We start from the raw sequence: 13,088 nt of genomic DNA, 5'->3' as shown, positions 1-13,088 counted from the left end.
ATAAAGCCTTGATTTATGCTGTGGTGGTTCTGGGGGTGATCTTTGTATAATCATATTGAAAATATATTTAAAGTGATTTTTGAACAACAAAAGAAGCTGCAATATTGGAAAGAGTCTTTAAACGAGGGTAACTGTGCAGCATTGTCTGTGATGGGGGTTTGCTCTCTACGCTCCTGAGTTCTCAGCCGGCCAAGACCCCTGCAATAAAAGACAAATTCACAAGAGGAAAACAGACAGAAGTGTATCAACACATCTACCTCATGTGCACGTGGGAGATGCCCAGGGGAGAATCTGTGACTCCCCAAGGTGGCTTAGAGTTCAGTCTTCAATACCATTTTAATAGGGAAAGGGGGTGGGGGAGGTGGACCTCTTGGCGGGGAGTGAATGGTTTGTGACGAAGTTTGTCTGGGTGTGGGGTCAACTTCTCTCCCCTCCTGTGATGAGTCGATCTTTCCTGGTTGATGAAACTCCTGGGGAGGGGAGTCTGTGCCCGTTGTGTTCCCTTTGGAGGGTCTGTCTTTGGGCAGATAAGGGATGTTCAGAGAAAGCCTCTCTGCCCGTGCTGATTCATGAGCCAGCAGCTCAAACTCATCAATAATCAAATAACCAAAGCAGCATTTTTTGGGGTGTCGTGTTCTGCTCCCCCCCCCCCCACCTACCTGGTTAAAACAAACAGCTAACCAACCAATGAACTCTTCATCTCTAGAAAGGCTTTCTAGAGACTGGACACTCCTGCCAGGATCGAAGATGGTAGAGGGCGGGACAGAACGATTACTCACTTGCTTTTGAGTTTACAGTATTCTAAATAGCACGGCCCTGGTCCCCTTCATGCCTGTTGTTGGGTGATTGGATGCCCATCAGAAGGCTTTTGTGCCTTACTATGTAACATAAAAATTGCAAAAGTCCTTCTCCAATCTACTTTGCCGCCAGTAACCTAAGCGATGACCAGTTTTACTACATCCTAGTTAGCACTGAGTATTATCATAGTTTAATCGTTTGGATAAAATCCTTAGGCAAAAAGAATGTGAAAATTTTGAAACATTAAGATTTTTGATGTAGTCTGAGCTTGCTTTTATTATTCCCAAATTTAATAATTAGATAATCTACTTTCCCAGGGCATCGTTAAACCTTTTTGGAAGGAGATGACTAGAGAAGAAACACACTGGCTGCTCTTTTAAGTCACAGGCCTGGGAGAAGATGATGGATAGAACTGGCTTGGGAAGGTAATCCTAGGAAAGTGACGGCTGGCGGTGGGGTTGATCACCAGACATGAGTTCTGTGAGGGCACGGACTGGGCTGCTATCCCACTCCCCAAATTCCAGCATCTAGACAGTGTCTGGTATAGACCTGGCACTCGGCATGAAGGAAGAAAGGAGGGAAGGAAATCTGATGGTTAATATTCAGATTTTGTTGCTACGAAGCATCTGAAGGTGTCCCAACAGAGTTGGCTGACGAGCTGGTCATGCCATCTCACTTGCCTCCATTTGCATTTGGAGATGTGTCAATTATAAACAACAAAAAAATATCTACACATCTTCCTAAAAAAATTCCTTAGCAAAGTAAATTTAAAACCTTTGGTAAGCACATTAACAGGTGTCCAAACACCTGGTCTATTGGATGATGGAGTCCTAGAAGCAGAATTTGCTCCATTTTCCCCCAATCCAGGACACTCCTTCCCCAGCCTTCCTACATCCTTGCCCAAGAATTGGGAATGTCTGGGTCTTACCTTAAGATTCAAACTGCTGGGACTTACCTTTCCATGGCCTTTGCCTGGGCATTCAGACTCCCGGGCTGAAGTGTGAAATACTCAAAATAGACAACGCTGCCTCACAGAGGCTGTACGTCTTTTGCTGAGGTGTCCATGATGTTCTGTAAAATTAATTGCAGCGCTACCCCAGGCTCTGAAATGATCACATCTTCATAATTCATGCAGACTGCATTTTGCCTGCCCTTTCAGGACAGGAATGATCTATTCTATGCATCCATGGCCTTGGCTGGGCCTTCCATCACTGTTCCCGGTCCCTCTTCCACTCTTTGAAGGACTCCTGCAGCTCCTGTTAGTCCTGAGATGGCTCAAAACTAAGTCCTTTCCTTTTGCTGCTGGCTGATGAGCCCAGCTTGGACCACAGGTACTTGGGTCACTTCCGATGTCCTGTGCGTGTACTTCATGCTTCTCTTCCCTCCTTGGGTGAAGGCAGAGGGATTTCTTCCTTTCTCAGGGGAGTATTGTCCTCAACCAGCAGAAGAGGCAGACAGACTGGAGTCCTTCCAGGAAGCTGGAGTCCTGAGTTTTTATGCGAATTCCATCACCAAATGGCTTGTAATCTAGGGAAACCTACAATGCATCCTTGTAGGTCATTTATTTTATACATAGTAGGTTGTACTTCTTACCCCCCTACCTCTATCTTGCCCCTTGCCCCTTCTGCCTCCCCTCATTCATTCATTTGTTCATCAACAGATTTTAATTAAGTCTTGAGACAAGGGGCCAAGGACTTCAGGACACGTTCCCAAAGTTGTCTGTATGTTGCAATCACCTGGCAAGCTTCAGAAAATACTGACGAGAGTGTGGGTCCTAGTGACAAGGAGTTAATTGATCTGGGACATGACCCGGACTTGGGAAGTTTGCAAGGCTCTGCAAGTAGTTCTGTTGAGCTTGGGAGCCACTGCATGAAGGCGGGAGGCGCTTTCCTCTCGCTCTACCGCATCACTGTGCTCTTGGGTGTATGTTCTAGCTTCATTTTAACCAGGGGTGGATTTAAGGGGCAAACTGAGACAGAGGACTCATCTTCCAAAGGGTCTTGCCCACCTCTTCCCTTGGCTGTCACCAGCATATCGTGGGAAAAGATATGGTCTCTGCTCTAATACATCGTGGGGGCACAGCTGGGGGATGGACCCCAGATAAGCCATTAGCAAAAGGAGCGGTCAATGGTATGACATGAGGATGGGGAGGAAGGGGTGCTGTGGGAGCCCCTCATGGGGGTGGGCGGGCTGTGAGGAGAGGGGAGGGAGCCCCTGGTGGTGAGCTGGTGCCTTGCAATTCTGTTCCCCACCCTGTGCATTCCTGGGCCTTGGCATCTGCCAGTCTCCTCACTTAGCCCTCTCTGCCCATTGCCTGTGTGCATTTCCAACCAGAGGGGCCATTCATTAAGTTATCTGATGCACACGTGCGATGAGCACCTCTGAGCCGGGCATCATGCCGGCCCGGCAGGACCTAGACAGGTAAGGACCTGGTGTGTGAAGAGAGCACCACCTCGCCAGCCCTGTGATACCCGGAAGCTCACGGGACACTTCCGGAAGATTCCAATTACACTGCAGAAGTGAGGACACGACTTCCTTCTCCTTTTTGCCATAGTTGGTCAGCTGTCTCCGTGGGACCTTGGTCTGTCAGATGCACAGTACTAGTCTTTAACCAAGGACACTCAGGCTCGGGAAACTTCTGCTCCCAGCAGTGACAGAGGGAGACCTGCAGTGGTTCCCAATCACCACCCCCCCCCCCCCCGTGATGCCTCAGAAATAGCTGGGATGGAAGGGAAGTTTGGCAGAGGCCAGATTTTCTGTGTGTACAGGTGGAGTTGGGGACCAAGAGGATGGAAATATTCACATGAATTCAAACGGATGTCGGGACACATTCAGAACACATGCATTTTCCAAACTGTATATAACTGCACAGTACATTTATAATTCAAACAAAAAGAGCCTTTTATTTCAAAGTCAACTACACTCTGAGACTCCTCCACCCCCTCCTTGCCCGCCCCACCCCCCCATCACTCATCACAGTCACACATGTGTGGAATCTCAGTCACGGAGTCTATGGCTCCGACTGAGGTCTGAGCTACAGTCCCAGTGCCTTGCAAGGAAAAGTTGGTGATTTGAGAAAAGCCATTCCTGAGAGGAAGTATCCTTTTATTGCAGCAGAATTTATAATTGTGGAAAAACGGGACACCGTTAAAATGTTCCAACACCAGGAGACCCGTTAAATACAAACTGTTCATCCACTTGAGAGAACACTGTGCAACGGTCAAACTGATGTTTACAAGAGATGGTAATTGGATTAACAGGGAAAATGTTTATTTTATCAAGTTAGGTGAAGAAAAGCAGGATGAAAATTGTATATACACTTTCTCACTTAAAACCAAACCGGGAGAAACACATCTCTCAACCCTGGGTGTAGGAAAGACAAAAAAAAAAAAAAAACACTGCAAGGAAGCAGATCAAGGTCACGTTGCAGCTCTGGTTATTTAGAGGTAATTTTGGTTCTTTTTCCCTTTTCCTTTCCACCTTTTTGGGAGCATGAATGTGTCTTCATGGAAGGCCACTCCTAGGATGTCATCAACAGCTGAAAACAAGAAGCCTAGTCTTTTGCGTTCCTAGACCCAATTCCAACATGTGTGCGTGTGCGTCCGTGTGTAGGATGCCCCACACCAATGAGCAATCCTGCGGCGCCAGCAGGGAGCAGGTCTGGGGTGGCAGCGCTGGGCTCAGGGAGAATGGGGCAACAGAACATCGAAAAGTGACCAACATTCTGCACGACCCAAGACAAAAGTGGGAACACATCTTCTTTTGAGCAAGATTTTTTCCCACTCTTTTTTTTTTTTTCTCTTTAGGATTTTAACATGGTTATTGCCAACTGCTGTCCAATTTATTGACCGAGGGAAATGAAGAGGTTTGGATAGCAAGATGTCAACATATTGAACTTTAGGGGCTGTGGGACTGCAGCTGGACTTGAAACTAGAGCTTTATGGACTCTGGTTATGGCTCTGAGTCATTAGGCAGAAAACATCGAGTTTTCAGGGGAGCAGAGCAGAGGGACGCCTAACACCTGGGAAACACGATGATTTAAGGGAGAGGGTGGGACAGGGGCAGCCAGGGACAGGGTGTAGTGCCAGCTCTCGGGTGTCTGCAGTTTCCGCTGGAGAAGCACCAGTGGTCAGAAGCGAAGGGCATGGCCTGTGTTGGCTTGGACCCCAGTTCGGCCACTTCCTACTTATGGGACTGACCACGGGCAGGTTCTCTCTTCTCTCCGGGCCTCGGCTGCCTCATCTTTAATGTGGGGTAACAATGCTGGTGGGTCTGGAGTGTGGTGTCTCCCTCTGCAGAAGCTGTCAGCCTGTCGCTGCTGCATGGATTCTGGCAGAAGACATGAGACTGGGTCAGAGACAAAGGACTTGTCATGTGGGCAGCACGGGCGTCAGCATGTGGGACAGGGGAGGGGGATATGGGCCAGATGGATGCTGTGCACCGGGAGGTGTGCGCTGCGGCTGAGGAACCCTGAGCGAGGGGCAGCCACCTTTTCCAGAACGGGTAGGGAGCAAGCTCGTTCTTTGTCCGAGGGGTACATCACCCCTCATTCCTCAAGGTTACTCGCTACAGTCGCCAGTCCAGAAATGTCCTGGGGAAAGCACGGTCAGGGCTTCGCTTGCCCACACACCCAGCAAGAAGCGCAGGCGGCAGGACAAGGAGGCGGCCACCCATCACCTGCCCAGGCCACCGGGAAGATGACAAAGATGACGTGAGCACACACGCGGGAAGGGCTCTCAGCATCTGCTCTCATCACTCGGGGTGGCGATACAGGGAGGGCAGGGGCAGGTAGGAGCTGTGTATCACTGTACATACAAGACTGAAGAAAAGTCATTCAACAAGGATTTATTGAACACTTGTACGTTGCAGATACCGGAGACAAAGGAGCGAACAGAACAAAGCTGCTGATCTCCGGGTTCTCAGGTTCTAGTACAGGGAGGCAGGCCACGGATGAACCAGTAGGGAGCTCGGTGTCCAGGGCCTCAGGGGCCCCGGGAAGGGCTGGCACTGACTAGGGCTGTCTTGTACAGAAGCACATTATGGTCCAACTGATGTCATGACGGTGGCTGCGGAGAGCAGACTAGGCGGTGGGTGCTGCTGGGAAAGAGACGGAAGAGGGAGGCCAGGCAGGGGACCAGGCCAGACCCTGGAGCTAGTGTTGCGGGCAGCAGTGGAGGCCCCCTCCCCCCGGCCTGTCACAGTCCACAGGCAAGTGGGAGGTCTTGGGAGTGCCTGGCAGTGCCGGAGGTCAGGTCAGTGCACCGGGAGGCGCCATCTGCTGTCATCACACGGGGGCTGCTTCAGGTTCATGGCGGGGAGAGGCCAGGTCGCAGCAGCGCGAAGAGGAGGCAGTCAGAATAGGGGCAGCAGCTTATTCCAGAAGTCTGTCATGAGGGAGAGGGCTGGGGTCTTGCAAAATCATTTGCACGTTTAAACGTGGGACGGACGAGTAGAAGGAAAAGCTTAGCTCCCTGTGGGAGGGACAACAAAGCAAAGGCCCTGAGAAGGTGGGAAAGGCCAGATTGAGCACAGGTGTAGGGTCAGCTCCTGACTGAGGACTGCCTCTCCCGGGAGAACAGGAAAGGGTGAGTTTGAGGAGAGCCTAGATTTGGGAACAGAGAATTCATTCGGGCAGATGCCCTGTGCCTGCCTCCATTCCCTCCAGGAAACAGGGAAGGGCCATGATCAGAGAGAGTGACGTTAGGCGGGGTGGAGATCTAGGGGGAATTTCAGAGATTTGGCAATTACTGGCGGAGAAGCCAGTGCAGGAGGGATGGTTGAGAAGCACAGGGAAGAAGGAAGAGGCCCAGGAGCCTGGGGTGCGGGAGCCAGACAGAGGCCACCAGGCAGGGAAGCGCCCCCCCTCACCCCGAGGGCATTTCCAAGGTAGGAGAAGGGTGGCAGCCAGGACTCAGGAGAGGCTGAGAGGGAGGGGGGAAGTGGAAGGAGACTGCAGAGGCGGGAGCACGGAGAGCCAGGAAGCAGCACTGGGGCCACTCCCTACTTTTTCCCTCTTTCTTTTCCCCATCTTCCAAAGTCCAATCCAAGTTCTATCCCTTGAGCTTCAGAGGGAAGCTACAGCGATCACTGAGGATCAAGACGCGCAGGCCAGAATGGTGTTTCTCTCTTTTATTTAAAAACAGTGCTTCATTACCATTCGCAAAGGCAGGGGCAGTGCTCCTCCTTCGCTTAGAGTTTATAAAAGCCAGCAACATGATCAATAATTTATACACATGGATAGTAATACAAAAAAATAAGGAATAAAAGCTAAAGATCTAACTACTCCGACCTTCACAATTCCAGCTACTTGATAATAAGAGTAACCCAATGAATACTGTATGGTCTGAAAGCTACTATACAATATGAGTCTTAGCGAGAGGGGAAGGGAATCAGAGACTGTCACAAAGCCCTGGGTGCTTCTCTGGAGTCTGCAGGGAAACAGGACCCTGGGCAAGCAGCTCGGGTGTCCTAGGAAGTGATTCTGGGGGGCGGGGAGGGGAGGGGGAAAAGGCAGGTGGTCAAGTTATACAAGCATCCCAGGTGATGCCCCCATGCCCCAAAGGTACCTGTTTTGCCATGGCGACGGGAGGGGGCTGGAGAATCGGCATGTTGCAAGGAGGGATGGTTCCGTCCCCGCCATGGGGAGTGGGGAGAAGAGGAGAGGTTCTGTGGCATTTTTAGCCTTGCAAAGATTTGGACTGAAAAGCTCAGAGACTCAGGTAGGTCAGCCTGTCAGGGACAAGGAAACTCAACCGGCTCTCAGCACTTTGCAGCCCTAGCTTACGTGTCAGCCCCAGGTTTGCTCCAGCTATTCACAAGCAGAATTATAACACAAGGGGAAAAAAAAATCATATCCCTTAGGGGAAAAAAAAAAAAGGATCAATTCATCACTCGATATATAATACAGCCAAAATGAGCTGCCAAAACAAGCACACACACACACAAAAATACTGTGAACAGAAATAAACCAGAAAACGACTAAGCTGGGAGTCTGGATGGGGTATAGACATTGCTTAAAGCACTTATCAGTCCCCGGAAAAAACAAACCAAAAAAATTTTTTTAAAAAATTCAAAAACTTATGTACCCCCTGGGCATCTGGTGTTGGTAACAAGGGCGGGGGTGGGCAGAGAAAAGAGAATCGACATTCCCTTTTTGCTTGCCGGGGTGAGCTGAGCCCTCACCACACCGGCGGGTGTGTGACCACCGGACAGAGGGCTGAGCCCCGCCGGCCGTCTCCTTAAAGGCAAGTTTGAGTCGTGGCTGATGAGCAGTTCTCTCCGTTACCAATCCCTGCCAACCAGCACTACCATGGCTGAATTGATCTACCGTTTTCCTGAGTAAACTGTAACTGGCTACAGTTCCGGTAACGTGGAGAAGAACACAGCTACTACAGCCGGCGGCAATGCTCGAGGGACCCCTCCACCCCTCGCTCCTCCTTCCTAGTGCATCTGACTCGGGAACTGGAGAACTCACTTTAGCCTCATCTGTAAGCCTTATTTCAGACAGGTGCCGGGGACTCGACCGCACTCACTAAACCAGAGGGCACACGCGGGCTCAGGACACCCAGAGTCTACTTGGAAAGGGCCCTGCTTCGCACTCCAGCTCTTGGATGGCTATTGCCTGGTTGATCAGAAAGCAAGTATGAAGGAAGTACACAGGAAGAGGGAAAGGGAGGGAAGAGGCTTTTGGACAGTAACATTTCCAAAAAAATAGTGTTTTATGCAACAGAGAATCAAGTTTCACTGGTGGGTACTACAAACGGTCAAACATTTTCAAGAGCATGACAAAATCAAAACACACAAATTTACGTTTGATGTTCACCTTGCCCACTATTGTTTCCTACCTTAAAACAGTGCAAACAGGTAACTTATGCTTTTAAAACACCACTACCCCTTCCCCACCCCCCAAGTCCCTTTCCTCCTATCATCTGGGGGAAACAAATCTGCAGTTCTGCAACTGTCACTGTGCTGGAGGATCGCAAGCAGCAGAGAAGCGGCCGGACGTGACGCAAGGGGACGGTCCCGACGGTCCCCTCATCCCTCCTGGCAGTGCCCTCCCGGCTGTCCCTCACTTGGCCTCGTTCTCCTGCCAGAGGGATGGGGTGGGGGGGGTTATCACGCCCTTCCTGCAGACCCCTGGGGTTGCTTCCACCCCGAGTTTGAGTTTACACCTCCCTCGCACCTGGAAGCTATGTGACTGGTTACAGGGGGTTGGTGGTGGTGGTGGTTCACCGGCTTGTCTGCTATGTCTCTAGGAAGGCGGAACCTAAACTAAGAGCAGTTCAGCCCCTGAGGAGTCACACTTTTAAGGAAAGGCTGCTCTCATTGATTTCTATTGAATAGCTCTCCACCAGCTCCCCTTAAACTAAGAGTTGAGCCCCAGGCCCTTTCTTTTTCAAGGAAAAATAAGATTGGCTCAATTCCAACTGTGGCTGTTGGAGGGTGATGGTGATGGGAGGTTTGGTAAAACCTGAGAGCCTTAAAAATGATGAATCACAACAGCTGATCTTGGTGAGTGGGAGCTGAACTATGTAATAAGAATTCTGGAAAAGATCTAAGGACAGCTCTCTGGGCTGAAACAGGGATATCCAGATAAAGGTTTTCACTAGAGATCTCCTGAAAGGAGCCCAGCCTCTAAAAGCAAGAAGCTTAGTACAGAAGTCCGCATCATGACCCACAGTAAAGCCGTCGGAATCATTCACACACTGCGATTCGGCATCGGTAAGGTTTTTGGAATTATCAGCCAGCATCCTCTAACACACTCATGAGATGCCAAACTGTCTTCTGACTCTGTTCCTTAGTCCAAAGGGCACTAGAGTCAGGAACACACAAGCACTGATGCTTTGAGGAAGCTGCCTCTGATGAAACTGAGTCTCAAAGTTCAAAAGCTGATGGGGACGTGGATACCATCAGCTGAGGTGCTCCAGGAGCCCCAATTCTCAGTGCTGACACCGAAAACCAAAGGCCCTTTCATAAGAACCAGAACTCGACTTAGTCTTTCTTAGTGAAGGGAGCTGAAGGAAGCAGTATGAAAGCCCCCCCTGGCAACGCAGCAGAGGCCCCCTGGAAAACAGAGCTTGCCTGCGGAGTCCTCAGCCAGAACCAGCTGAACTGAAATGCACAAAAGCTCGGGCTTCTGCCTCTTTTACGAGGGCTGTGGAAGCTGCCTTCTCTGCCTTTCCCACCATCCTTACCTCTTCCCGGAAAAAAGGAGACAAGGCTTGAACTTACTGTCCTATTCTCCTCCCCTGCTCTGGATACAGCCAGTTAGAACTGGCCTTGTCTCCACTGAGGAGCGGCTTGCCATTTGTGAGAATGGCCCCAATGTGAACATGACACAGAATTTCTTAGTTTCTTTAGTCAGTACAAGCTCTCCCTCAAAACAAAAGCAAAAGAAAGAAAAAATCCTCCCTGCCCCCATTCCCTAGAACCGTGAAAGCCCCACATCCCTTCGCCCCGCCCCCCAACTAAAATATTTATATACACGCAACAAAAATTGTCTGAACAGCAACAAACCACACTTTGGCTTGGGGAGGGCGCGCCTAACAATGGCTAATGGACTGGGCAGTCTCGCGTCCCTACTCTGGGCGGTCCTCCCCGGAATCAGTAAGAATTGCATCGAGGCCTCTAGCTTCCTTGATGTCTACCCGAGTCTCAGGGCAGCCTCTCTCCCAGTTATTAGGAAGAGAGAGAATTCTGAAGGGGGAGAAGATATGTATTATACACAACAGGCCAGTCTCCACCGATACATCCCTCTGCTTACAACGAATGCTTGATGCTGTCCAACGTCAGTCATTTTAATTCAGGGACGTGAATTGATACCAGTCAAGAACATATGTGGAGGCAGGAGTAAATTTAAAAAAAAATCAAAAAACCAGCAAAAAACCCAAACAAACCCATAACAGACCAGAAGCTCCATGTCTCTGAATTACTCCCTTTAGCAGCTGTCCCTCGGGTGAAAGTTCACCCTAGTACCAATGTGAATAGACCAGGGAGCCAAACAGACCGTGCTCTTCTGTTTTCTAATGCCTTCATTTTGGAAATGCTGCAGGACCTTTGCCTTGATCATTAACAGCTAACAGCTAGAGGAGAGACACTTCCTCCCCTACCTTGATAATGTACATCTAAAATCGAAGCCAGCAGCAGGGGCGGTGACTCACCGCCGAGGCCACCACCTGACTCTTTCTGGCAACGTATGAGACCCTTGCCATTTCAGACCCTGCTTCCTGTCCGGGAGGGGAGCAACCACAGGGGTTCTATTTTATGTTCCGTAGTGTTCATGTGGACCATGTGGTCCAGGTGCTCACTCAGCTGGGTGCCTTTGGAGGATCACGAGAAGCTGGGTGGAATGGCCACGAGGGCTCCAGACTGTGGACAGAGAAGTGACTTGTTACGGCTCTGGAAGATGAAAATTCCTATGGCTTTGGAGCTCGGACAAAGTGCCTTTGCCTGCCCTCACATGCCCTACTCACCGAAACCTCCAGGGACAGCTGATCTAGGATTCGGTGCTTTATCCTCGGCTAGCAGAGGCTTTACTACATGTTTTATACTTTGTATTGACTTTTTGATGCAAGAGAAAGGTCAGGAGTACCAGGGTGCCTTGTCAGACGTCTGACACCCCTTTTCTCATCCTTGCCTGTTTTATTGGCTCTGGACAATTTGTACTTCCCGTCCTCAAGCCGTGCCCCAGACACCTGGGAGAAATCTGGCCACTGGCTATTTATTCTTCTGTCCCTGGGTCCTAAATTCCTGAATCTTGAGGACAAAAGAGCAAGGGGTTAGTAAAAGGACAGATGAGCTAAGCTGTGGTTCCATTAAAGGGGAAGAAGCCCAGCAGGAATGCTAGGGTTATAGGAAAGAAAAGAATGATCTTTTTCATACTCCAGGGTTCATTCTGAGACCGGTTTCCTAATGAGGTGTTTATTATCCACAGTCTGAGCGCATGTTTGGAAATATTAATACTATAATTCCAAAAACTATGCCAACTGTCTCAGGCTGTGCGTGTAAGATGATTGTAAAAAGAATGGAGAAGTCAGGAGGGAAGAGGAGAGGATAGTGTCTTTTTGATGCTCCTGCTTTGCAAGCACAATCCCTACTGTCTGTGGATTCCAGCCACAGCCAGTCAGAACTGCCTGCCAAAGACCAGAAGCTCAAGTCTAGAAGAATATCCTGCCGCAGAGACCCCTTCCACGTCCGCCTGTCCCCCAGACAGTCAGTACCAGATACACTTTGGTAATTCTGTCTGCTGATTTCTGATCAAATGCATTTATCAGCTCCTAATGTCTCTCCTTTCTCATTAACTGCCTCTTCTGTGATTGATAGAAGAGCTAAGCACGGACATACAGACATGGAAATGCATTATTTTTTTTTTTTTTTACCACAGTTAAAAAAAAAAGAAAAAAGAAAAAAAATGCACAATCTTTGGAACAAAAGAATTAAAGGCAGAAATTTAAAGGAAAAATACATATTCAAAGAACATAGTGAGGTATAAAAAAGTATTCTCTCTTTTTTTGTGTTTTTTTTTTGTTTGTTTGTTTTTCCTCTTCATCTTGCTATAGAGTTCCTCTACTAGTAAATATTGCAATAGCCAGGCCTCATGAACTGGGGGGCTGTCCCATTTGCAGGGGTCTCACGTCACTTCAGTAGGGGGCAAATCGGCTGTAGCCACCTCGGTATAAACTCGCCTGCAGTGATTAAAGACAAAAATAATTAAAAGGTTGATGAGAGAAGCATTAAAAGAAGACGACATACATCCTGAGAAGGGATTTGGGAAAACAGCTTCCTTAGAAGCTTCAAAGCAACTGGTTAGATGCTGCCTAGCGCATGAGGTCAGGAAACCAACTTCTGCCCCTGAGATTCTCAAACCAGAGCCCACACATTTACTGCTGACCTGATATTCTCAAGGGGAGAGTATGACAATTGTTCATTTCATTATTTACATGAATTAGTACAGAAGAGAAACTCAATACAGTTTAAAACCAGGTCTGCAAATAGTTTGATTTTTAAAAGCACGTGTCTTGTTTACCTCCTTGATTACCTCATTACACTCGTGACTTAAATTTTACCTTCTTACACATTACATGGTCCTCTCATTTATAAAGTACATCAGCTTTAGGTTGTTCTTGACGTATCCGACATATATACACACATGTACATAAAACTGGGGTTTTAACTGGGCTTTATTCCTTTGTTTTAATCATTATCTAATGGCTTATCTTTTTCAATCAAAAGTTCCCTAGGATCGTATCTCTCCTTGAGTCATTCTTTTAGTACAGGACTTATATTATTTT

At 48.8% G+C, this 13,088-nt stretch overlaps 1 protein-coding gene across 17 annotated transcripts in view; it reads right to left on the bottom strand.

Annotated features, from left to right (window-relative positions):
* Nucleotides 1-6,912: 6,912 nt before the first annotated feature.
* RBFOX2 (RNA binding fox-1 homolog 2) overlaps nucleotides 6,913-13,088 on the bottom strand; it is a 238,749-nt gene continuing 232,573 nt past the window's right edge. For all 17 annotated transcript variants that reach the window (XM_031463169.2, XM_031463173.2, XM_031463177.2 and 14 more), the window contains one exon: nucleotides 6,913-12,482. In XM_031463169.2, coding sequence (XP_031319029.1) covers nucleotides 12,428-12,482 — 55 coding nt within the window. In that variant the 3' untranslated portion in view covers nucleotides 6,913-12,427. The remainder of the gene's footprint in view (nucleotides 12,483-13,088) is intronic.

The sequence above is a fragment of the Camelus dromedarius genome, chromosome 11 (genome assembly GCF_036321535.1).
Source record: "Camelus dromedarius isolate mCamDro1 chromosome 11, mCamDro1.pat, whole genome shotgun sequence".
NCBI classification, from domain to species: domain Eukaryota; kingdom Metazoa; phylum Chordata; class Mammalia; order Artiodactyla; family Camelidae; genus Camelus; species Camelus dromedarius.
This window is presented reverse-complemented; position numbering and strand designations above follow the sequence as displayed.